The sequence below is a fragment of the Cibotium barometz genome, chromosome 26 (assembly GCF_041138505.1).
Source record: "Cibotium barometz isolate CiBa-2024 chromosome 26, ASM4113850v1, whole genome shotgun sequence".
Taxonomy (NCBI): Eukaryota; Viridiplantae; Streptophyta; class Polypodiopsida; order Cyatheales; family Cibotiaceae; genus Cibotium; species Cibotium barometz.
Window position 1 is genome coordinate 37,174,641 of NC_141071.1, and position 25,803 is coordinate 37,200,443.

The 25,803-nt window shown below is 43.3% G+C and overlaps 1 protein-coding gene across 1 annotated transcript; it reads left to right on the forward strand.

Annotated features, from left to right (window-relative positions):
* Positions 1-12,004: 12,004 nt before the first annotated feature.
* LOC147623926 (uncharacterized) lies at positions 12,005-25,232 on the forward strand. The gene is made up of 2 exons (XM_086820558.1): positions 12,005-16,012; positions 24,409-25,232. The coding sequence occupies exons 1-2, from the start codon at positions 12,253-12,255 to the stop codon at positions 24,972-24,974; spliced, it is 4,326 nt and encodes a 1,441-aa protein (XP_086676684.1). The 5' UTR covers positions 12,005-12,252; the 3' UTR covers positions 24,975-25,232.
* Positions 25,233-25,803: the final 571 nt, after the last annotated feature.

Consider the following 25,803-nt stretch of genomic DNA (forward strand, 5'->3'; position numbering starts at 1 on the left):
TTGGGACTTAGCATCTATGTGTAACATTAGGTCAATGAAAGGCCACTCTGCTCGAGTTGGAAGTCTAGCATGGAATGGTGGCTCAATTGTAAGCTTAATTGTAAGCTTAGGCAGCCATGATAGCTCCATCTTCAATCATGATGCTTGCTAGTGGGGGCAACGACAATCTACTACACATTTGGGATGCCTCTGGGGTGCCAAGCAACTCTCCTAGCTCATATCTCTATCAATTTGAAGAACACTAGGGCTGGTCCCAAACTATAGAAACACCATTGAAGATATCATCATAGATGACATTAGCACTCCTAAAACCTCGCATGCCCCCAAAGATATCATCGTCATATAAGGGAGCATCAAAAAGTGGCAAAGATGAGCCTTTGAAGGAAGAAGCCGATGTTGTTGTTGATACCAACAACGATGGAATTCTGAAGATGTCATCATACCTCTGTGAGGATGCTGATGATGTGGTTTGCGCAGAGGGAACTCCTTGAAAGTCTCCAAAGGAATAGTCCCCACATTGACTCTTACTAAAAGAACTACGAGTTACCTTGGCCTAATGCGTAAAAGTCGAGTTCGATCCAGAATTGAGACCTTCAAATGCTGCCAAACCATCATCTTGAGAAGATCAGTTTTCCCTTGGTGCACTTGCCTGCATATACAAAATCACCCATGTCATCTGCCCACATTCGATTTGGCATCCTTCATGGCCAATCCTCTAGGAAGGGATGCAACTATGGCCTTTATATTGGAAAATGTGGAGGATTTAGAGCCCTACCCTAGTACTTGTTCATGGGAGGATTTAGAGCCCTACCCTACTACTTGTTCATGGGAGAAAACGACAAAATCAATGAGGTTTCGAGTCACAAAATCCCTCATCAAAGATTAGCATAGTTTGCTTAAGGACAAGCTTTTAATCCTCAATTCTACATCAATTAAAACCTACAACCTCAAAGTAGGAAATTTTTAGTAAACACACACACATGATAGAGATGCTTCACTGACTTTTCAAGTACTCCTAGATAACATTCAATCCCTTAGTTTCTTCTCCATAATCCTTAACAATAACACTTGCATTCCTTTCCTTCATAATCTATTTTGTAGAGACCAGCCCATTCGCCAAGCTTCTTAGCACTTGGCACAGAGATCAAGTTGACAATGTGCGAGCATTGTGCTCAGAGCACAAGGCTTGCACAAGTTTACTATAATCTAGGTGATTGCGATCTTCAACCAAGAAACATAGCTACACTGCATACTTCTTGATGGCTTTGGTGGCCTTATGGAGTCCCTTGGCCGAGCCATCATGGGCAAGAGCCTTTTTAAGCATGAGTTGCGAGCCAATCAGGATGTCCATGGGTTCGCCAAGTGCTAGCCGCCGCGAAGGAGACGGCTTCTCAGCAATAACATCTTCCCCTGTGTCAGCCATTTCTTTCAAGAAGGAGAAGAACACTCCACACATCAGGGTAGAAAAGATCTACCTTTGCTCAAGCAAAAGATAGATACACATTAACTCACTATAATCAAGAAAATCAAGAAAGAATGATTCATGGTACTAATCTCTCTTTCGGTAAGAAATACTTAAGGATTAGGCATTAGACTTCTGATCAAGAGCTTGTGGGCAAGGAGAAGATTGAAGCTTCTCATGTTAACATGGGGGAAAACACATGCTCCTGAACACATAGCCATGGAGTACACATGTACACATGAGCATGGTGTAAGATACATGGATCAAGAACAAGATAAAAGAAACAAGCAAAACATCATAGTGTATTCTATTCCATCCTCTCCAATTTGCATACAAGAGGAGCTTTATATAGCCATCCAATCATGTGACTCTTTGGATACCCATGTGACTATTGGGCTCCCATAACCTTCACAAGATCCTGACTCCCCCTAACCACTTCTTGATATGAGACCAAATCTCTCAACTCATTAGCCTAAGCTAATGCTAGAGGGTGTTCACACCCAAGATAATGCCAAAATGCTAGGGGGTGCTCAATGCTTGTGTTTTCAGAGTGGATTCTACTCCTAATCACAATTGTTAAGCTATTTGTCAAGGCATGGGTAGGACTAGGGGGAGATGGGGTGGTTTAGGGGAGTCTAGACTAGTGTTGATGGCCAGGGATATTTTAGCCGGCTAGGGTCTATATCCGACGGTTGGGTGGAGAGTTACCCTATTCTCTTCTAGGAGGTTGCATGGAGGCCTCTCATTGGTATCAAAGCTACTATGAGATCCACATGATAGCCGATTGCACCATCATCTTCTCTCGCAGCAACCCCTTGCCTTGTCCACATCAACCATGGAAGCCATAGTCGTGGTGGAAGCGCAGAACATACAACAGCCATAGCACGGAGTTTTGTGCACAACACACAATAGTCAAAGCATACGGCTATCTCAACCATTGCACATCCACTCGCCAGCCGCCTTCAGTCGCCGTAAGAGAAGAGAACCACTCTCTCTCTCTCAGCCATTGCACAACCACTCGCTCTCACAGGCAGGAGGAGAGAAACACGTCTCTCAAAGGAGAGAAGCATCTCTCTCTCTCTCTCTCTCTCTCTCTCTCTCTCTCTCTCTCTCTCTCTCTCTCTCTCGTATTAGAGCAGAAGGAGAGAAGCAACACCACAACTCCAATATCGAGTGGTGTCCATAAGAGCGAAGGGAAATCAAGAGCAAGACGAGCCGGTTTTGGTCAGGTACTCATCTTCATCTTACACTCGAATTTGATTTGTTACCATGACCTCAGAAGATTCCGAGCACTCCGAGGGTCAGCAGCATGGCGATCATCCATCTTTGGATACCAATATGGCTGATCTGGATGCATGTGATCACAAATTTGTGGATTTACATGCACATACTTTATTAGAATCACACAAACAACGTATTGAACAAAGCTTACTTGTTCTTTCTCAAAGTTTATAGACCATGCAAGAGACTCTTAAATAGTTGGTCTCACTAATTCAGGGTTTTGGAGTGTCTCGATACTCCAAGGGAATCTACTCCTGGGGAGTCAACTCAAGACACTGAAACACTCGGGAATCAGGAAGTGGCAGCTATGCTCAAGAGCATGAAGCCTCCTATGTTCCGTGGGTGGGGGGAGGAGAAGGAACGTAATAAAGATGCAATGAACACTTTTTACAAAAGTGGATTAAAGCGTTCTCCTGATGCTATTCGCACACTCAAGGCAAGTCTCACACTTGAGGGCAAGGCCTATAAGTGGTGGATGAGTCTCGGCGAGAGCGATCGACCTACGATATGGGCTGTTTTTGAGGCACTTTTTCGAAAAGAATTCTTACCTGAGAATGAGAAGGATCACAACTGGGATACTTGGGAGGACAACTGTAAGATCGAAGGTCTTACGTTGACCCAATATATTTCTAAGTATCGTGAGATAATTCTCAAGCTCGAATGTTTGGATGATTTTCAGAAAGTACGGGGTTTTCTATGTGGTCTAGATAATGAATATAAGACTAAGGTTAAAACTCAATATCCTAAAACTTTAGAAGAGGCTGTAAAAAGTGCACAGATCTTTGATAATAATATTGAGAAGAAACGCACAGCCAAGACACCTTGGGTTGGAGCATCCGACTTCCATAGTTCTAAGGGGAACAAACGGAAGGGGGCCAAACAAGATAATGATGCGGTTAAGAAGGCCAAGGGGCCAAGGGGTCCCTTGTCTCCGCAAGGTTATGAGTGAGCTAAAAAGGAAAAAATATGTTTTATTTGCATGGCTGTTGATCATGATAAACAGAATTGTCCAAAGAACCATGACAAAGATGTCGATAAGAGCGGTAGTAAGGCAGTGCACATGGTACAAGTCTTGCCACTTGAAGCTTCTCAAAAGTTTTATGAAGTTCAAGTATGCCATATCGATGCCACACATGAGTGTTGGGTACCCTCTCTTGGGCCTTATAATTTGGTATGGATGCATGAACACGGACGAAGAGTTTGTGTCATGATTGACGATGGGGCTACATATAACTTTTTGAATTATTACTCGGTTAAAAAGTTAAAATTGCCACAAAGCCCCGGTGATCATAAATACATGGTATCTCTTGCTATTGGTCATGATAAGCATGTACGGGCCACAGTGGTTAAGCAAGTACCACTCATTATTCAAGGACATGAAATGCACATAGATTTTCAGGTTATGCATATTACAAGAGGTGATGTTATTTTGGGTCGTGAATGGTTGTTTCATTTAGGACCATCTCTTTCTCGTAGTTATCCAGATAATACTTTTGATTTTGAGATGAATGGTTAAACAAGTTTGTTTGTAAGGTGAACACAATATGCCCCCATCTCCACTCATTTGTTCTGCTGAAGTGGACCACCTCGGGCATGCTCATGAAATAGAAAATCTCTTTTTGTGTTACATGTCTCCTTCAATTTTGTCTCATAATGATGCTAGTGGTGGTGATTTTAATTCCAGTTTGAGTAGTAAATCTCCCAATTCTGTTATATGTGAATAACATGTTAGTGCTATGCACAATAATGAGCAAACTCACATTTTTCCTAAGCTCACTCAACAAGTTTCTAATTCTTTGCGAAGTCTTTTGCATGAATTTCATGATGTGTTTCCAAGCGACTTGCCGTCTGGTTTGCCCCCTGAGCACAATGTCTAGCATGCGATTGAAGTGCTCAAGGATGCAAAACCACTCTACAAGCCCCGTATAGGCTTAGCGCTAGTGAAGCTAGTGAGGTAGAGTGACACAACTTGCTGACTACCTCGCCAGGGGCTTCATTAGGCTGAGCAATTCACCATGGGCGTCACCAATTTTATTGGTAAAGAAGAAAGATGGGGTCTATGCGTTTATGCGTGGACTATTGTGGTTTGAACAAAATCACGATAAAGAATAAGTATCCGTTTTACCACGAGTTGATGAGTTTTTTGATCAACTGCAAGGTGCGCGATACTTTAGCAAGATTGACTTAAGGTCAGGCTATCATCAAGTTCGCATCCGCATGAAGGATGTGCTTAAGACAACTTTTTGTACCAGATTTGGGCATTATGAGTTTTTAGTTATGTCGTTTGGTCTAACTAATTCTCCAGCTACATTTATGGTGCTTATGGATAGCGTCTTACGCCCGTATCTTGGTCGATTTGTTGTAGTATTTCTTGATGATATTTTGATCTTTAGTCGCACCGAGGAAGAGCATTTTCAACACTTACAATTAGTGTTTGACTTTCTAAGGCAAAATGCACTTTATGCTAATGAGAGCAAGTGTGAGTTCTTTACCTCAAAGATCCATTATTTGGGTCACATAATCTCGGCAAACGGAATTCAGATGGATCCTGCGAAAGTAGAGGCGATCCTTAAGTGGCCTCATCCAACCAATTTGCAGGAATTACATATATTCCTTGGGTTGGCAGGGTTATATCGTAAATTCATCCGAGATTATGCTAAGTTCATGGTTCCAATGAGATACGTGAGCTTTATGCCACCATTTATGCTCTAGGGAAGTGGAGACAGTATCTCTACGGTGCTAAGCTTGAGATTTTCTTTGATCATGAGAGCATCAAATGGTTGACAACTCAAACTGATTTGGAAGGTCGTAAAGCTTAGTAGAGCAAAAATCCTCCAAGAATTCAACTTTCAATTAAGGTATCGCAAGGGTCGATACAAATGTCATGGGCTGATACTTTAAGTCGCATGCCTCAAGTCAACTCGTTGAGTTTCACAAAGTTGAAAAGTGAATTTTTAGATTCACTCAAAGGCAAGTGTGAACATGATCAACCATATGCCAAGGTGTGGAAAGTTGTTACATGCAGGGATCTGTCCCACTCCACAAATAGCAAGTGCATATGAAAGTTCCACACCAGCTCTTCTCTTTCTAAGGACGAGCTTAATCATTGGAAGCATTTTTCCTTCAACAATGGGTACTTGTTACACAAAGGAAGAGTGTGTGTCTCGGACTCTGACACTAGGCACCAAATACTTTATAAGTGTCATGATAGTACAAGTGCAGGTCATCCTGGAATTAGGAAGACCTATGCCTTAGTGAGAAGGCAATTCTATTGGCCTGGACTTCACAGGGACCTCCAAGAATTGCATCGTCAAAAATGCTAGGTCGATATATACCCTCGGTATATACGGGTAGTCACAGCCCTTGGAATTATAAGGTAAAGACCATCATGTCTAGGCCTCAAGCAAGTCAGGGATTCTATGCAATTGTGGTACTTCCATCTGAAGACCCAATTACTAATTTATAAATTTCAGTTCAAATAACAATTTGTATGAATTTCATCATACAATTCTGATCTTATACTGCTACTTCATAAATTTTTAACATTTTTGGCTTTCTGGTTGATCCTTATTAGTCAATTTGCTCTCATACCAACTGTAAGATCCTTGTCCCGCAACGGATTCAAGGTGCTAGCAGCGGAAGTAGCACATCTTGCACGGAGCAGGACATTAGTCATGCCACTTACACACCCACCAATATATTTTCATCAATTTTTATTTTATGCTTAGAAAGATGCATGAAGAAATTTATTTTTATTTCAAAAGAGTTAGGCTAAGCGTCTTAAGATAGGCGGACTATTAAAACCCTTAGAGATCCCTAATGGGTAAATGGGAAAGCATCTCTATGGACTTTATTGTAGATCTACCTACAACTAGAGCCAATATAGTCAATGATAGAGATCAAAAGTTTAATAGTCACTTTTGGCGAGCAGTGTTCAAAAGGTTGGACACAATGCTCAGTAGTATGAGCACTGCTAACCACCCTCAGAGTGATGGTCAAACAGAAAGGGTCAACCAAGTACTTGAGGATATGCTAAGGGAATAGGTGAGTAAACGGCAAACAAAGTTGGAAGATTACTTACCAATTTTAGAATTTGCCTATAATAGTGCAAAGCATGTTGCTATGGGCTCTAGTCCTTTCATGCTTATGTATGGCTTTCAACTTGGATCTCCAATAGTTGTGGGTTAGCTACTGAAAGAATTCAAAAGGTTAAAGATTTTCTGCAAGATCATAATGATATATTGAATATTGCTAAGGAAAATATTAAACAAGCCCAAGATTGTTTTACAAGCATTATGCGGACAAAGACCACAAAGTGGTCACATTTGAACAAGGTGACCGAGTATTTCTCAAGGTTCAAATGTGACCACAAAGTGGTCACATTTGAACAAGGTGACCGAGTATTTCTCAAGGTTCCCCTGAGTTCGGAAACTTTGAGGACGGGCAAAGTGCCAAAGTTATCGCCGAGGTATTGTGGACCTTTCACAATACTTAAGCGTGTAGGTGAAGTTGCCTACAAGTTAGCTTTGCTAGAACATTCCAAGGATCACCCAGTTTTTCATGTTAGTCACTGCGAAAACGACCAAGTGAAGATGCCAATGTGGTGGATACATGTGTTCTTGTAGATTTAATTGAACCTCTAGTGTTACCACACGAACCGGAGCGCATTTTGGATTTTCAAGAGAAGTGAACTCATCACACAGAATTAGACAACAGTGTCTAGTTAAGTGGAAGGATCGACCGAAAGAAGGTTCAACTTGGGAGGACATTAGTACTCTCAAGACCCGATATCCTACCTTCGTTTTTGAGGACGAAAACTCTTTCAAAAGGCGGGAGTGGTGTTAGGACATTGGTAGGACTAGGAGGAGTCCGGTGGTTCAAGGGAGTCTGGACTAGTGTGGACAGTCAAAGCTATTTTAGCCGGCTAGGGTGGTCTATATCCGACGGTTGTGGAGAGTTGCCCTATTCTCTTCTAGGAGGATGGATGGAGGCCTCTCACTATTCCTTGGCTCAAAGCAATGAAATCTTAGCCTCTTAGGCTCCAATTTCATGCAAATCACCAATGAACCAGGATTTTACCTTTCCAATAGATAAAACTAGACTGCCCTAACACAAATAAACTTCAAATCAAAATCAAAATCAATATACACATCCAATGACTCCAAAACTGTATGTTTTTTTGGGGTGTGATCTCCTAATCAACACCGAGCAATATTAGGCAATCCCAATAGCTTGGAATGGATGGATGGATGGAGTTAAGCCCTAGGCTAGTCCTCGACAAAACAACGCCAAATATGTTCAAGTCAAGAGCTTACCTTAACTTTTCCAAAGCATGTGTCATTGGGTCTTGCCTTAGAGCCATAACCTGTAACTTCCCTATATGGGTACCCTAGCTCATCCATCGCATCCTCACTTTGTTGTCACCCTGGAATGCTCCTTTGCCAAAGCGGTGAAGGGAGAGCTCTCTATGCCTAGATGGAGGCAATAAGAGATGGTCCTTCATAATGGTTCTCTCTCACAAAAGGTGGGGGAAGCAGAAGCTAATGGAAGAGGAAAACTTGTAATCAAACCTATTCAAACAAGCATCCATCTAGCATGTAATAATCTAATAGCAAGCAAGAAGGGAAGCTCACAAAAGTAAACTTTTGCAAGGTAATGATTGTGCTATGCTTATTGTCAAGAATGAATTATATACAAATGACTACTAGTTTTCACATTAGGCCAACCAAACTTAAAAAATGGTTCGACTTTAAAAAGCATGGCATGTATATATCTTGTTTCACAACTTTATTCGTACCTCGGTGCAATTTTTTCTTCTTTAAAATTTGAATAAATATGTCATCTCAATGTGATGTTTTAGTGTTTCTAATCAAGTAGATATGTGATATGTCCCATACAACTCGCCAAATGATGCATGTAACTTTTAAAACTTAGATGGGCAATGTTGTTTGGAGAGTCTTTACATCATGTTTGCCTTGGATTAGCACAATTTTGCATGTGGGCTAATGAGAATACATATAGGATCTCAATGCTAAAGTTAACAAAAAGATATCTAAAAGGACTTGTATTCTTGCTTGGCACATGAGTCATGGAATCTAATAAAATAGATGATGTGTGCATAATTGGTAGGCCCATCCCTTGTAAACAATAATTCAACACATTGACAATGTGGTACATGCCATATAAAAGCATTGGAGAATACGGCTAGCCTATGGGACATGGTGATGATAATATCAATGAACCACCCCTTTAGAACATATGTGAAGTCACGAGTGTTGAGGCATAGAATAACAATGTGGTATCCATTGAATAAGCTGTTTTATTAATCTTTTTTGAGGATGGTGTTAGGTGGAGAGGAGTGTGGCCACATAAGATCAAGGGCCTAGCTAAAATCTCACCCCTTTTAACAACTTGTGTAATTCAAATTGACTTGCACTTTTCTTCGTGTTGTAGTGAGGGCAGTCTATCATCACACGGTGTAAAATAAGTTTTTTTGGAAACTAAGTGTGCTTTACCCACATATAAAAAAATATTGATAGAAAAAGCCCCATAACAAGATCGATAAGAAGTTTTCCCCAATAAGAAGCTCGATAAGTAGTTTTCCCCTCTATAACACGAGTCCCCTCAATAACAAGCTTGATAAAAACATGATGTTCAATGTCAACATGCTAATATTGAAACATAACTTAATGGCTAGCTTGCTTTGATGCTTTGATATTGGCATTGCCATGGAAAATTTGATAGAAATTTTTATTGCTTTATTATAAAGACCCTAAGAATTATAGTTAATTTTGAAAAACTTTTGGTATAAACCATGATCATCATCAAAAGAAGTTTTGAATTCATATGTTTTTTTCGTCCCGTCTTGCTCAATTCCACCATTAATTGGAGCCACCCTCCTAACTTAGGAACTTTCAAGCCAAGAGAAGCCACAAATAATCAAAAGAAGAGTTTTGATAAGTTTTCACTCTATCTTTAATAGTGTTACCATAAGCATCGAAAAAAGCTTGAAATAAAAAAAAATATCAAAGTAGTGTCATGTCCACATTGTGACTTGAGTGTTGTAGTAAAAGTTTAACTTGAATGTGGATGTAGAGTGGACTACATAAGGCTAAATAGGGCAAGGATTACAACACTAGTACTACAGTAGAGTAGTACCAAAGAAACTTTTATGTGGGAAAAATATTATTTTAAGAAAAATTATAAAGACAATTCTATGCCATTCTTGGTAAGAAAAATAACCTTTTGAACTTCCTCATATTCTTTTGATATATAATAAGATGCCTTGGTTTTTCCAAGAAGTGATCCACACATTCTCAATTCAGATTGATCACAAGTAAGACTTATACAAAATACACTCTTATTTTGTAAAGCTCCAATAATGAAGTGTTTAAGATTCTCAAGCAAGCACCAATATGTTACCTTCGGTTTATAGTTTGGAATTGAGTTAAGTTATGATGCACAACTTGGGGGATTGTTCTTAAACTTACGATAATAATATAGTTTTTGAAAAATGGGCTTATAAAATAAGATTGACTCTAGCAAGAGTGTGCGACACACATTAAGGACATGCTCTATTTGAATCTTTTTAAGTATAGTGTCTCACCATATCATATACTAGTTGTAATCAAGATGATCAGCATACCATGTAGCAAACCAAATTTAAACTCCACATTTGTGTCCTTTATCAAGGTGGTATCACATTCAAGCTAAAGCTAATTGCAATGTCACCTCTTAAACCCAGATGATAATTGATATACAAACACTTTAATGTACTCACTCTATCACCCTAAAGCATATTATCATGAGTGGGACCACTCTTGATTTTGAAAACTTAGACAATTCACATTAATCTAGAGCCTTTTTTGCAAAATATATTTTTTAATTCAATAGTGCCACTATTCAACCACTAGAGCATTATGAAAGAACAAAAGGTGAAACATACAGAGTGTAATTGAAAGCGTAGAAGGGAGGGAACCAACTCAAACCAAATTCACAAAGTATTATACAATGCTTGATGGGTAGACAACATCTTTAAAAGCATACTAGCCAAAATTATATTTGCTAGAAAAAGGTTGGCAAGGCCCAAAAGATACCTTTGTGAGGAATTTTAATGAATTAAGATTGTCCTTGCAAATATAGGACAAGGGCATAAAAAAATATTAACCTTTATCTAAAGGGGCCACACTTTTGATCCTATACTGCCATCCTTGACTTTGGTTTTAAAGGCATTTCTCATCAACCCATGGTATAAAAGTTTATTGGTCTCTTAAGGCAATCTCCTAATGGATTCAAGAGAAAAAGAGAAAGGGGCCACACTTTTGATCCTATACTGCCATCCTTGACTTTGGTTTTAAAGGCATTTCTCATCAACCCATGGTATAAAAGTTTATTGGTCTCTTAAGGCAATCTCCTATTTCTACTAATTAATTCAAGAGAAAAAGAGAAAGGTTTGTGATCAAATGTGCAAGCATGCACGTGTGTATGCATACGCAACATGCATGTCTTCACACATGTGGGTGTGCATGCAAGCTGTACAAAACATACAATTATATCAATCTACATCTTCTCCATATCTCTCTATATATTATATAAAGGAAGAGTTTCACGAAGTTGCCACATGGCAAGAATTTGGAAGTTCGGGACACAGTTTGAAGGTTCGAGGAGGGGTAGCTCTTAGTACTCTAGGAATTTGAAAAATATCAAGCGGGGAATTATATATGTGCGAAGCACAGGTCAACAATTATTAACCATTACAAGCTGCTCGTGTTATACACACATACACAATGCACATTTATATGACTCCACATCCTTTTGAGGAAGTTGAAGTATCAGCTGCTACAAGTCGTTTTTGTGATACGAGTTGATTTTGTGTGTGTGTGGGTGTAGTTGGTGGCACTTTATCGATTGAATGGGATGATGGAGGGAATTGCATGCAACGTCGTGTGGAGCGAAACACATGAACACACAGATACTTGTGGAAGAGGCAACTTGTGGGGCAAAACACATTCGATTCTTGACGAAGAGGGATGGGAACCTTCACGATGAGATGACCACGTGAGAGGCCTAGAATGCAAGAGTACTTGCGTTGGAGTTTTTGTACCCACTCTAATTCGAGGCTTGTGGGCAGAATAAAGGATGAAAAGTGTGACGTGGAGTAAAATGTGACGTGGAGGGGCCAAAAAGGATGGAGACGCCTGGATGACGTGGAAGGGAGACCACGTTGAACGTTGTTTTTAATTTTCAACTTTGGGCGTTGACGGGTATGTTCTTGTGGTTGCGTTGACTAATATACCGCCTGTAGGCAGTAAAAACTTGCCCTTGCCATAGCCATAGCCATAGCCATAGCCATAGCCAAAGCTGAGGACCAGGCAAAGCATGGCTATAGCTTCCTTTCCATGAAGCACCTCTCTCTCCCCCCCTCTGTCTCTCTCTCTCTCTCCCTCTCTGTCCCCTCCCCACCTCTTCTTTGAAGGTCCTTCTGCCTCCCCTCCCCCCCCCCCCTTCTCATGGACTCCTGTAGCAGTAGCCCCTCCCACTGCCCCAAGGACCGGCCCCGCAGTCGCCATACCGACCTCCAGCGCCATCCCTCTGGTCTCGACCGAGCCAAATCGCCTGCTCCCAAGCATCTCCCTGACTGCAAGGACAAAAGTGACGTTGCCCGAGATCTCGTCAGAAGAAGCTATGGCGCTTGCAGCTCTGATAAGGAAGGCGGTGATGCCCTCCTCGAGAGCTCTGACAGAGGCAGAAGCTCGCTCAGAAGATCTTTTGGCTTTGAGCGCTCGGAGAGACACCGTGACACCCAGACAGAGAGATACAGATCTACGAGGAGTGGTGCCGATGGCGGTGGTGGCTCGAGAACTCCTTCCAGAAATCATGACAGAGAGAGTCTGGAGACAGGAGGGAGACCTTCTAGCAGGAGGAGCAACCATGGAGTAGATCCCCACAGGCATGAGGTCTCGGAAGGTATCAGCAGCTCTCCCCTGCAGGACGAGAGTGACTATGCAGCTTACAAAGCTAGGAAGGGGCATGACAAAGAGAGGCGTGACGGCGGGGAGTTCAGGAGGCGAGGCTCATCTAGCCCAGAACATGGTGATGCTTGCAAAAGCCCCTCCTCTGGCAAAGGCTTTGGTTTTACAAAAAGAGATGGCAGGGATTTTTTCAATTTTTCTCCACGGAGGTCTGGTGGTTCAGACAGAGATGGAGCGATAAGAGGGTCTCCAAGAAAAGATTTTGGACTGGAGAAGGATTGCACCAGGACGCCTAGATCGTCTCCCAGGGAGAAGGATGGGATGGAGAAGCTTAGGCTTTCTTCACCCAGGAAAACATTTGGAAGAGAAAGGTGGGTCAGGGATTTGGATGACATGGATGTCACCTCGCCAAAATCAAAATTTCGCTCCATCAAGGAAGAAGAAAAGCACAAGGAGCAGGGAGCTAGCTCAGCTGAGACTGATACAAGGTCTTGGAACAGGAGCTTTACCTCAAGATCTCGTGGAGGGGGAGAAGATGCAATTGAAGAAGAGCATTGGCCCGAGGCCAATGGGTCTCACGAAGAAGCTTGGAGAGCGAGAAGTCCTCCTATCACTTTCTTCCGCATTTCAAAGAGGGCTAGGTCAGACAGGGATAGAGGAAGGCGAGAGGAGCTTGCCAGTAAAGCCAACCAACGACATGTTTATGGTAATGAACTTGGAAAGGCGGACAGGCACACGGCCTACTCAGCTGAAAAGTCGGACTTTGATGTGGCTGTTAAGAAGGAAGGGGCAGTGAATGAAGGTGATGTGGAGGGTGAGGCCATGGATGAAGCAAAAGATGATGCAGAATCTTTTCCTAGGAATGTGGATGTTGCGGTAGTTCAGTCAAACGAGAGGCCTTTCGACAAGGAGCAAACTCGGTATTCAGTTTCCAACCATGGGGATAAGAGTGATATGGAAGAGGGTGAACTGGAGCCGGAAGCTTATGCTATGGAAAAACAGAATGAGTTGGATACCATCAACTTTGCTGAACAAAAAACAGTAGACACTGGAGAGGCGGAGGAGGATGACAGCCAAAATTGTGCAGCCCCCATTCATGCCACAAAGGGAGAGGAAACTTGCAAAGGCGTGCTTCCTGAAGTGGAAATTCAGCCAAATAGAAATGGGGATGAAAGCCATGGAGTTCGGGATGAGATTAAGAATAAATGTGATCATGGGGAGACATCGTCACCAGAGAGGAAAGAAGAACAGGTGGTTGTTACAGCGGGGAAAGACACGGTCAACCTGCAGCTGCAGCGCCAAAACATGGCTGCCTCTACCACCAAAGTCTTGGAGATAGGTAACAGCTCAAAAGGAGGGTTAAAATTTGACTTGCTAGATGCAAAAACAGAGGCAAAGAGTTGGAACCTAAGCTCTGCAGCCAAAGGCCATGATTCAACCAGAGAGTTGACACTGTCCCTTTTTACAAAACCGGTTGAAGATGGAGCTCAGGGTGAAAGCTCTGAGCTAAAGGGGCATACACTAGGGAGCCAAAGTAAATTGAAAGAGCAGAATGGGAAACAGATAGAGAGAGTTCACAACTTGGAAGCAAGAATGATTGGGCAGCATTTGGGAGGCTCTGGTGAGGAATCAAGTCAGCATTCTGGCCACAAGCAGAAGAAGTTAAAGATAGAGTCCCTACAGCTTTCTTTGGCACTTCCGGGAACATCAACTGCAGCAGCGGATTCTAACCCTCCATGTTTGGCAGGTCCTCCAGAGCCAGAGAGGAGTTTTCAGTCGCTAACGCACACCCAGACCCAGACTCAGAATTTTTCTCAGTCTCAGACCCACACTAATTCAGATGGCTTCACCACCTCCTTTTCTTTCTCACAGTCGCAGTCTTTTATCCACAATCCCAGCTGTTCCCTTAATTGCACTTCTTTGGAAAACCAGGAGCTTTCTTGTGGTGGAAGCAGGCAAATATCTCAAGGCACTGAACAGATGTCTCATAGGAGCTGGCCAGCTTTGAGTGGTAATGAACAAATGTCCAATGGAATGCATACAGTTACGAGCTTGTCACAGGATAGGTCCAAGCATAAACGTGGAATTCCTCTCTATCAACGAATTCTACAGAATGGCAACCTGCATCAAGGCTTTCCTTCTGTTACAGGGAGTAACAGAAGCTCAGGAAGCAACCATGTTTCACAAAGGAGTCACCAATTTGGACAGAGATTTCAAGAAGCCCCAAAGATCTTAGATTCAAGCTCGCAAGACCTTGAAGGATCTGGAAGGCAAGCTGCTGCACACAAGGATCTAATGGAGAGGGTCCGCCAACAGAAGGCCTGGTTGGCATCAAAACAGCAAGCTATGTCTGGAGAAACCCGCTCAGAACCTAATGCATTGCAGGGCAGGGAGCGGTTGGTAGATCCCCCTGCATCCAATGCCAAGAGATTTAGCTCTGTAGAAAATGATACTGTAATAGGGGAAAGAAATGTACTTAGCGAGAAAATTGGGCTGCATGAGATTGCAACAGAACCAGTTGCAGTCATGGCACAGAAGCTACAGGAGTTACCAGACAGCTTTCTTGAGGGTCTGAAAGGCTTGGCAAAGGGGATGTTAGGTAGCTTTGAGAAACGAGAAGAGTTCATAACTCTACAAGAAAACATACGAAGAAGGATGGATTTGACAGAGGATACTCTCTTGCATGCACATCAAACACAGTTGGAGATTCTTGTTGCTTTGAAGACTGGGATGCAAGCTTTTGTTCAGGAGGGGTCTAAGCCACAGACTTACAAGGCTCTTATAGACATCTTCTTGCAGACTAGGTGTCGGAACATAGCTTGCCAGCAGTCATTGCCTGTGGGTGGATGTGTATGCAGGATCTGCTCTAAGAAAAGTGGCTTTTGCCATGAGTGCATGTGTGTTGTATGTTTTAAGTTTGATTCGGATAACAACACCTGTCGCTGGGTCGGTTGCGATGTCTGCCTCCATTGGTGTCACACAGATTGTGGCTTAAGGAGGTCTCACATTGCACCCACTCAAAGTGCAACTGGCACTACGGAGATGCAGTACCATTGTGTTGCGTGTGATCACAAGTCAGAGTTGTTTGGGTTTGTAAAGGAAGTATTCCATAAATGTGCTGAGGTCTGGGGTGCCGAAACTCTTGCAAAGGAGTTGGATTGTGTTCGGAGGATCTTTCATGGAAGTGAAGATATGAGAGGAAAGCAGTTATGTTGGAAAGCTGAACAGATGCTGCAAAAGCTTGAAAACAAAGTTGATGCTGCAGAAGTTTGCAGGAGCATGTTGCGATTCTTTAATGGTAAGATTTCATGTTTGTTTGACCAAAAGCTTGACATATTTTTCTGCCTTCTTGTGCAAGAAATGGACAGGTTTTTTGTAAGCTATGATAAAACTTGAGTGCAACTGTGGAGTGAGCTTATGATATGTGGAGTGTGTATGGAGGCATGTTTGTTGTAGGTGTTAGTAGTCCAAACTTTCCTGTTAGTTAGCATGCAGTACCGGTTAGAAAACGGTCTTTGTATTTAGCTTGTTTAATTTTTGGTTAGCACCCTTGTGCTGTAGGTGGGTGTAGAAAGAATTATTGTTGGCGGGGGGCCAAAATCTAGTCTATGAGATCAAAATGGTACAAATTATTTACAATTTGTTGAAATGGATATAGCCATTAAGAAATTACACCAAGCGGAACTTAATCACAAGACAAAGAAGTTGAAGCAAGAGATATGGAGGATATGCTGAATCACTGTTGCAAACCAAAGTTACAAACTGATGGCGTCTGCCCACCCCTGTGTGCTTTGGCAAGGAGCTTAGATGGCGATCTAGACAGAAGATGTCATGCACATACAAGGGTGCACTGCTATCGTGAACATAGATCTAATCTGAATGATCTCAATATGAAATGAGGACTGCAGAACTAGTCTATATATAGTATCCAGGGTTAGTTGTACTGGAGGTTGGCCACCCTACGACTAGTCCAAATGGATAGAACTGATCGGGTTCTTCACAATTGCCATGCAACTTTGATTGTCACTCAACAACTCGGTTGGATGCTCTTGAGCCAGACCCATGTCCCTCCTTAACTGTCACGTGCACACCCATCAGGTGTACAAGTGGCATGGCATCATCAAGCATTAATTAGGATCTTCCAATACAAAGACATCCGCTGCACATCACATTGGTATCAGAGCGTTACAGGGTAACTAGCCTTAGATCATTTTCATTCCATCAGTCATTCAGACAGACATCATGTTAATCGCTTCCTCACAGTTAAACACAGTTCTCAAAATCTTGCAGGCCATCCTTAGGGATTTTCCCTTAGGCATGCATTAGTAACCCATCCATTTGCATACTTGCACAGCATATAGGGTTGCACATGGCTTGCATAGTAGACATCTTAGCAGTCAGTCTTACATCACTTAACTTCTTAACTATTGGAAAAGGGCCAAAACTATGGAGTGAAAGCTTGGGACAACGTTTGTCCACTTGTTTCAATCTCTGTTTCATGATACGCAAATAGACCCAATTTGCTTCCTTGAAGTGGACATCTCGTCTAGACTTATTCGCCTGTTTGCTATATGCTTCCTGAGCTTTGGTCAAGCGGTTTCTTGATTGACTCAATGATCTCGGAAAATGCTTCCGTGGTTTTATTAGCCTCTAAAGATGGAGACACCATTCTTGTCAAAAGAGAAGAAAAACGGCGACCAAAAGGCTGCTTCATATGGAGTCTGTCCGACACTAGATGAATGAGTGTCGTTCAAGATAGCTTGGACCTTTGGAAGATAATGTTCCCATTTGGACTGCTGGTCATGACAGTATGACTTGAGAACATCAAAGGCCAACTGGTTATAAATTTCTGTTTGACCATCTGTCTGTGGATGGAATGCACTAGACAACTGCAACTTAGTTCCGAAGTTTTCAAATAATGCCCTCCAGAAATGCGAGATGAACTTGGAATCTCTATATGATGTTATGGTGCCAGGCAAACTACAAACTGGATACCAATGCTTGAGAAACAAACGGGCTACGTTCTCGGCTGTGGCGGTATGCTTGCATGGGATGAGCATGCAGAATTTACTAAAGCGATCCACAATGGTAAAACATTGAGTGTTACGGGATCCAGTGGATGCTGGTAGAGGCCCTACAAAGTCCATAGATATATCGATGAAAGGTCCGTCGGGGATAGGCAAAGGTTGAAGTAAACCTGCTTTCTGTGTATGGGGAACCTTGACTTTTTGACAAATCTTACAGGCTTGAACATGTGCATAGACATCACGCCTCATCTTTGGCCAATAAAAGGACCGTTCTAATTTCTCGAGGATACTGTTGATATCCCTATGTCCTCCAACTAAGGAGTCATGGGCATCGTGGAGAAGAGCGGAACGCTTTTCCCAAGTAACACAGAGACGGTTCTTGTAGAACAACCAACCGTTCTGTACTGAATAGTGGCCAGGCTCATAATTGAGGGCCAAACTGTATTCAGTACCAAACTCAGGGGAGTCGACATATTAGTCTTTCATACTATCTAAGTCCTTCCCCGTGATCTCGAGAATGGTAGATTCTTGGACTGCCTGGATGTTGGACTTTCGACTAAGAGCATCTGCTACTGGGTTATGCTTACCAGGGATGTATTCAATCATACCTCCAAATTGTTGGAAGATTTGACTCCACCTAGCTTGTCGATCACTCCATTGGGCACTTTGCATAGTCTGAAGCCACTTAAGTGCTTAGTGGCCTGTTTTCACTGTGAAAGCCTGTCCATAAAGAAAGGGCTTCCAATGTTTGAGCGTTGTGATCACACCCAAAAGCTCTTTGTCATGTATCGAATAATTCTTTTCGGTGACATCCAACTTTCTACTGTAATATGCCACGGGTCTATTGTCCTGCTGGAGGACTGTACCTATGGCTACATTGCTGGCATCGGTGATGACCTCGAAAGGTTCGTCCCATGATGTTAACTTTAATACAGGTGCTTCTGAGGCAGCTTTCTGGAGTGCACGGAATGCATCAAGCGCCTTGCCTGTAACTGAGACTTTCTGCTTGCGAGTCTTCACCCCCTTGAACAAGTCGGTAAGAGGTGCTGCAAGGTTGGAAAATTGATGGACATGGGTACTATAGGCCTGACAAAGACCTACGAATGAGCGGATTTCTTGAACGGTCTTAGGAATATCCCAATCTAAGATCTCCCGAACCTTTGATGGATCCAGTCTAATCCCATCGGAACTGATGATGTAGTCTAAATACTGAACTTCCTTAACACCAAAGACAGACTTTTTGGCGTTTATGTAGAGCTGATTATCTCGCAAAAGTTGCAAGACTTTCTCCACATCTTTCTCATGCTGCTCCGTAGCAGTGGCTGAGAAGACTAGTATGTCATCAAGGAATATGAAAACACACTTCCTAATGTGGACTGCGAAAATCCTAGACATCATCTTATTGAAGGTTGCGGGTGCATTTGTAAGCCCAAAAGGCAAGACTACGAACTCGTAGTGACCACGCTCTGTCCGAAAAGCTGTTTTTGGAGTGTAAGCTTCAAAAATGCGGACCTGATGGTAAACCACTCTTGAGGTCGATCTTAGTGAAAAACTCAGCACCGTCTAAATGCTCCAAAATGTACTCTATCCTTGGCATAGGAAACTTATTCTTGATAGTGAGTTTGTTTAATGCCCTGTAGTCTATACAAAGGCGTGCAGACTTGTCCTGCTTTTGGACAAATAGGATAGGTGCAGCAAATGGGGAGGAAGAAGGCCGAATGAATCCGGCTCGGAGAAGCCTAGATAACTGCTTTTCTAACTCGCTCTCTAAAGTCTTGGAAAGACAATAGGTAAACGTGCTAGGAGGATCTGATCCAGGGACCAAATCAATGTGATGGTCCTCAGGGTGGGAGATTGGGCGGGAGATCGTCCCTAAGCATAATGTCCTGATGTTTGGATAGGAGGTCTGCTAACTGAGGGACTGAAGATGTAACGGATGCTACTAATGAGGGAGGGGCTGTTTGAGCACGAACATAAAGGAGTGCTCCTTCTGCTCCCTTGCGGATAGCTCGTCTGGCCTGGAGATGCGAAATCAATGGGATGCCAAGAATGCTTCTATCCCCACGAATCATGACAGGCTCAGGAAAACCTTTACAAATAATAAAAGTGTCCTGTCCCCAAACGGGAATAGGCTCATACTGACGGAACCACTGAATTCCTAAGATCATGTCACACCCCAATAGAGGTGAGACGATGAAATCTCGTTGAAATGAGGCCTTCTGAACTTCAAAGGCAAATTGCTGTGCCTTCTGGGAAATGTGGGTGCGAAGACCAGGTGTAAACCCGTCCACATCCAGATGATATGGGACTAATGTGCAGTTCAATTTATTAGCCAACTGGGGAGAGATGGCATCTTCAGAACTTACCCATATCGAAAAGGACTACAAACTGTTGGCCCTGTTGAGAGCCATAAGCTTGGATGAGGCTCTTCTGAGCAGCATCGCTCTCACCCTCCTGCTTAGCATCAAATACCACGGATGGCATAGGATGCATAGAAGGTAAAAGTTGAACTACATTTGAGGTAGTAGGCGGGGCTGGAGGAGCTGGGGAGGTTGTGGCAACTGTGCCAGAAGGAGCTTTGGTGGCTTGTGCCGCTTGCCATTTGTGGCAATCCTTCTTACCATGCCCTATAATATGACAGAAAAAACATCTATTTTTTGACTGGTACTTCCTTTGCTCCTCTGGAGGAAGATAACCTCCAAAAATGCGTGCTTTAGCCTTTTCATCGGGGCTTTTCTTAGGTTTAGATTCTTTATCTTTCTTACCCCCTGAACTCGAGCTATTATTGCCATCCTTCTTAGCATCTTTAGAAGAAGCGTCACCTTTCCCTGTCATTGCAGCTGATTGTTGCTGCTGGGGTTTGGTACTGGATGGAGATGACTGCTTGTGCTTGCCCCCGTTCAACTTCATTTCTTTATTCTGAGCGAGAGTCAGAGCCCGGTCATATGTACTTGGTTCAAAGTTACGAACTGTGAACCGAATGTAGTCCAATCCACGAATGAATTGCTCCATCTTAGCCTGCGCAGATAACCCTAACTGTTGTGCTAAAGTAATAACCTTATCGGAAAACTGAAGCACTAGGGATCCGTTTTGTCTGACTTCATAGAACTCATCTTTCAGACTGGTCATGTACTGGGGCGGGAGAAATTTGGTCTTCAGGTCATGGACAAAGATGTCCCAGTCAAAGGCTGTGACACCTGTGGCTTGGTCTGTATGAATACTAGACCAATGCTGCTACCAAGTGACTGCCTCGCTAGCAAGATGGGGAGCCGCTAAGTGGACTTTATCTTGTGGGTCTGTGATAATCCTAGCTAATGGAAAATGAGCATTAAACTGATGAATAAATTGATTAACTGATGAATGATCGCACTTACCATCATACTTACTGAAGTTTGGTTGACTGCGAATGATGGTGGTTGATGCTGCTGCGGACTGCTGGCTGGTGACACCTATGACTGGGGAGACTGAGGAGAGCTACTGATACCTCAAGTGTATGGCCTCCTTTTCCCGTTGGTGCTCGAGTAACATACGTTCTCGATCAAGCTCACGTTGGTGTTCCCGAGCGGCAAGTTCAGCCTGACGCCGGTCTTTGTCGATCATGCGTTGGGCTTCCTCATAGTCCCGTCTTTTTGCTTTTTTTCTTTCCTTCGGGCCTCGTTCTCTCTCCTTTGTTGTTCCATCTAAAAGAAGAGAGAGATGTAGTCGGGTGCTGCTGGAGGCGGAGAAGGGCTTGCTGCTGCTGCCTCCAAGAGTTGGAGACGCTCCATGAGCAGCTGGTTCTGAGCTCTCAGAAGAGCTATGGTGTCTGCTGTAGGCGGAAGAACGTGGTCTCCTTCGGGGGAGATGTCTTCCGGCTGATGAGTACTCTCTTCTGTAGACATGATGCTGAAGTCGGTGGTCGTGCCGGAACGCAATCTGACCATCTAAGGATACCCCCACACTAGGATACGGTGTGTGTGGACAATCTGAATCTGATACCAATGTGATATGTAGCGGAAGTCTTTGTATTGGAAGATCCTGATTAAAGCTTGATGATGCCATGCCCTTGTACACTTGCACGTGACATTAACCAAACTGCTTCACATCAAGCAAAGTGTGTTGCCTATTGTACTTGGCATCTGTAGAAAGAAAGTGCCACTGTAGGGTGCTTCTTACTAATCCAAGGGGTAACTCAAGCCCCAAGCGAAAAACAATAACCAAAAACTAACGTCTTGCTATCATAATCTCTTGCCCAATTTGAGTCTCAAAAATCGAGTGTCTTGCGTGAGGTGTAGGTGATACCGTACCCAAGTGTACCTCGGATGTATTTCAACACCTGCATCCTTTGTTTCCAATGGATGTCTCGGGGCTGATTTGAGAACATTGTGTCATCCACCTAGCCATAATAGGGTTTTCCTGTCCTTAATCAATTTGTGGCTTAAGAATTAACATTAATTAACTTGCCCTTAGAGAACCAATATTGTTCCAACTTGTACTCAAATTCTGGCTTGAAAAGCTCCCCAAGTCATGGAGTAGCCCATTCTAAAGGCCACGAGTCCTACTAGATTTCACACTTTTCCCTGATGTAAATCATATTATCCAAAAAACTGGGTGCATGATACAATAGCATGGGATATCATTTGTACTGAAGTCTCGCTTACTTCTCAAGGAATCACTCTACCATGACTACATGCTCCAATAGATTATGTTATTCAACACACCCAAGGAGTTCAGTCTCTTGGTGTCAACCCCAGGTTAAAACCTTGCCTTCCAGAAACCACATGAAGTAAGCTATCCAAACTGATGCACCAGCATCTAGCTCCATGCTCAACCATAGAGTGCCGAGGCTTACCCCGAGTTGGAGATCTCTCTATTATTTATTCATTGAAATCCCCTACTATCTTTCACCATCGCAAGTTTGTTCAGCCCAATCTTTCTTCACTGCTTCTTTTGCTTTCTTCTTTGCTTATGTGTGCAAGGCCCTCTCTAGGGAGGTTTGCTGTGGTATAGGACACACGGGATTGGCAGTCTCACATGTTGATTGTGGATGTATCATTAATATAGCTTGAACCTGTAAACAGTGCCCATTTGGATCAGTAGCTCTTTTTTTTTTTTCCGAGAAAAGATCCTTTCAATAGTTATGTAAAAAACGCCCGAAGGGCTACAAAAGAGATCTCTCCTGCTCCTAACAGAGAGAAGAGCAGTGAATACATCATGGCAGCCCGGGAGACTCTCCCTAGGTGCTGCAAAATACAAGCATCAGTCTAAAGGACTGAGCGGCTAAATCATACAATGGGGGGGGGAAAGAGCCAAACAGGTGGCCTGTAGTGCCAACGGGGGGATCCCGTGTGTAGGGTGTAGAACGGGCCGCAGCGCCAAGTGGTATGAAAGGCCTGGCGCCGTAAGATCGCCTCATCCGAGTCTCCCCGGATGCGGTCGTACTGTCCTCGCAGGGTGTGGATCAACTCCTGCCAAATCCCCCGAACAGTCTCTGCTGGTGGCTCTAATCTCCCCTCAAAGGCCGTAAAGCACCGGGCCCTCCAGGTGAACCAGATGGTGAGGCTGCTGAGGAGCTCCCATCGTAAATCCCTCCCCTGTGTCCAGCTGGCGGACGAGAAATCCGGTGCCGGAACCAGGCGAGGCTGGCCCCTAATAAATCTGATGGCCTGACTGCCCTGCTCCATCTCATAGCCCATAGCAGGCCCTGACGAAGTCGACCAAGCAGCGGCACCCCACGTAAACATACCCTCTGGAGAGAGGGGGGCCAGAATACGCAGCATCCGCAGCCAAATCTGCTGTGCCTGAGGGCAGTCCCAAAGGCAGTGTCTCTGTGTCTCCATAGGGTGGCCGCATCGGACGCAGGCCGCCGGAAGTGGATCAGTAGCTCTTGGTTGGGAGGTGATAGTAGTTGCTTAGACTCTAGAGTACTCCCCATATCCTTATGGTCCTACAATAGTGTATGAAATGTGTCTTACATAATTCCAACTGCGAGATTATAGACTTCATAGTCAAATGCTTCTTCTTGATCAATCAATTGGTGAGGTGTGAAGTGTAACGATTGACCTAGATGTGTGTATTTTCAAAGCTTTCCCTAGTCCAGTATAAACAACTATGCACTTGTCCTGAATGTTTGGTACCCTATTCTGAAGCCCAAAGAGACGTGCCATGTGTAAGGCTGTGACCTGTCCTGTGGGCATGTTGTGGGGTGGCTGGTGGTAAAGAATGGGTAGCGTGCTGCATACTTGCTGTACTCATTCATGACCAGGATTTTCAGAATTGCACTTTGCACAGCGCCTTAACATCCTTAATCACCATGGAGGTGATCCCTACCTGCTCCATGGATATTTCATCACTTTGTTTGCCAGTGTTTGAATCTTCACCTCTGTGCTTGCGTTTGAGGAGATCTTGGGTTAGAAGCCCTGTTTGAGAAAATTGGGACTTCTCACTCTCTACTGTAGCTTCAGCTCTCTTCACGGCTATGAGGTAGGGTCAAGGAGAGATCTTCAAGAGCTTTGAGTATGTAGGATATGTTCAAGCATAAAGTGAAACTCTTATTAGAAAAAAGTCATGTATGAACTGCAATTTGCTAGTGGTAAATGTTAATAAAATGACAGGTGATTTTTTTTTTTTTTGCATGTGGATTAAATTAAGAGATGTCTATTTGACTATTATTGATGTTTTGATGCAGAGGGAAATGCTGAGCTTGATGGAGCTTGCACTGGACCCAACAAAAAGCCTTCTTCCTTCAAGTCAAATGATGCTTCCGATCACATGGCAGATCCTGCTATGCCCAAGGCCACTTCTAGTGGTGGCAACAAACTGGTGGATTTGGACAAAGCACGTGTGGTTCTTCAGACCTATGACCGCAATCTGGAGGAAAAGAGGACCGAAGCAGCCGAGCTGCAGTATGACCGAGCTCGCAAAAAGGCTGAGATCGAAGACATCGAGAGCGTTGTAAGGATTAAGCAAGCAGAAGCAAAGATGTTTCAAGTGCGTGCAGATGAAGCTCGCCAAGAGGCCGGTGGACTTCAACGCATCATATCTGTCAAGCGTGAGAAGATTGATGAGGATTATGCCTGCAAGTACTCAAAGCTGAGGCTCAGTGAAGCTGAGGAGAGGCAGCGCCAGCGGTTTGAGGAGTTACAAGCACTTGAGAGTGCCCAGCATGACTTCCAAAAGATGAAGATCAGAATGGAGGCAGAGATCAAGGAGCTCCTGATGAAGATGGAGATTGCAAAACGGCAGTTTACTTAAAACCAGCTGCTTTTTCATGCTAGTTTTTACTGTGTGTGAAGAAAAGGATGAGACATATATTAAGGTTTAAGGTATGAATCCAGTGGAATAGCTTCCTCTATCAACTTTTAATTGTTCCATCTTTTACTTTCACCCCCCACTGCATTCAAAGTTTTCCTTACATGTAAATTAAAAATGAGGGGTAGTACTGTGTACAGGGGCAAAACAGAAATTATATTTTTCCTTTTGTGAAGTAATTGAGGAGCATTTCAAGAAAAATGAGCTTCATCGGCACTCGGGCTCAGTCGAGCCTACCTTTTGTCAACCCTTCTGCAGTCTGCACTATACATGATGGAGTTTATAGTCTAGTGAGCTTTCCTCTGCCTATGAGACTAAGTACAATGTATACAATCTGTAATATAAGATGCCTAAAGCCTCCCCTAAATGCTGTTGCAACAAAGAAATGATATGTTGAATGATTTTTATAGAAGTATGATCCCTAGTGCTAGGCCTCATTATGGCTGAGTCTGCCCTGTATCTCCGGAGCTTGGACAGAAACTCAATAGAGTTGATGGTCTATTGTCTTGTGGATGACTACCATGAGGTTATAAATTGCACATTCTTGTAAGGTGAATTTGGGCATGTTCCTGGATTCATTTAGGTATATATATAAGTATGATCTACTAGTGCATTCTGGCTCCTCTGGCAAGGCTGCAAGCTCACTCCGTGTCAAAGGAATAGGGTTACAAAGGGTGCAAAGGATCTCATCTTTTGAGGGCCTAGAGTGTGAACCCTCCAAATGTCTATGGAGCTCTCTGGGTGGTTGCTGCCCCCTGTGGACTCTTGAAGA

Excerpts from the sequence above, each read along its gene's own strand:
- LOC147623926 (XM_086820558.1), top strand. The coding sequence starts at position 12,253 with ATGGACTCCTGTAGCAGTAGCCCCTCCCACTGCCCCAAGGACCGGCCC. Across the intron at positions 16,013-24,408 it reads CATGTTGCGATTCTTTAATG|AGGGAAATGCTGAGCTTGAT; the intron begins GTAAGATTTCAT and ends GTTTTGATGCAG.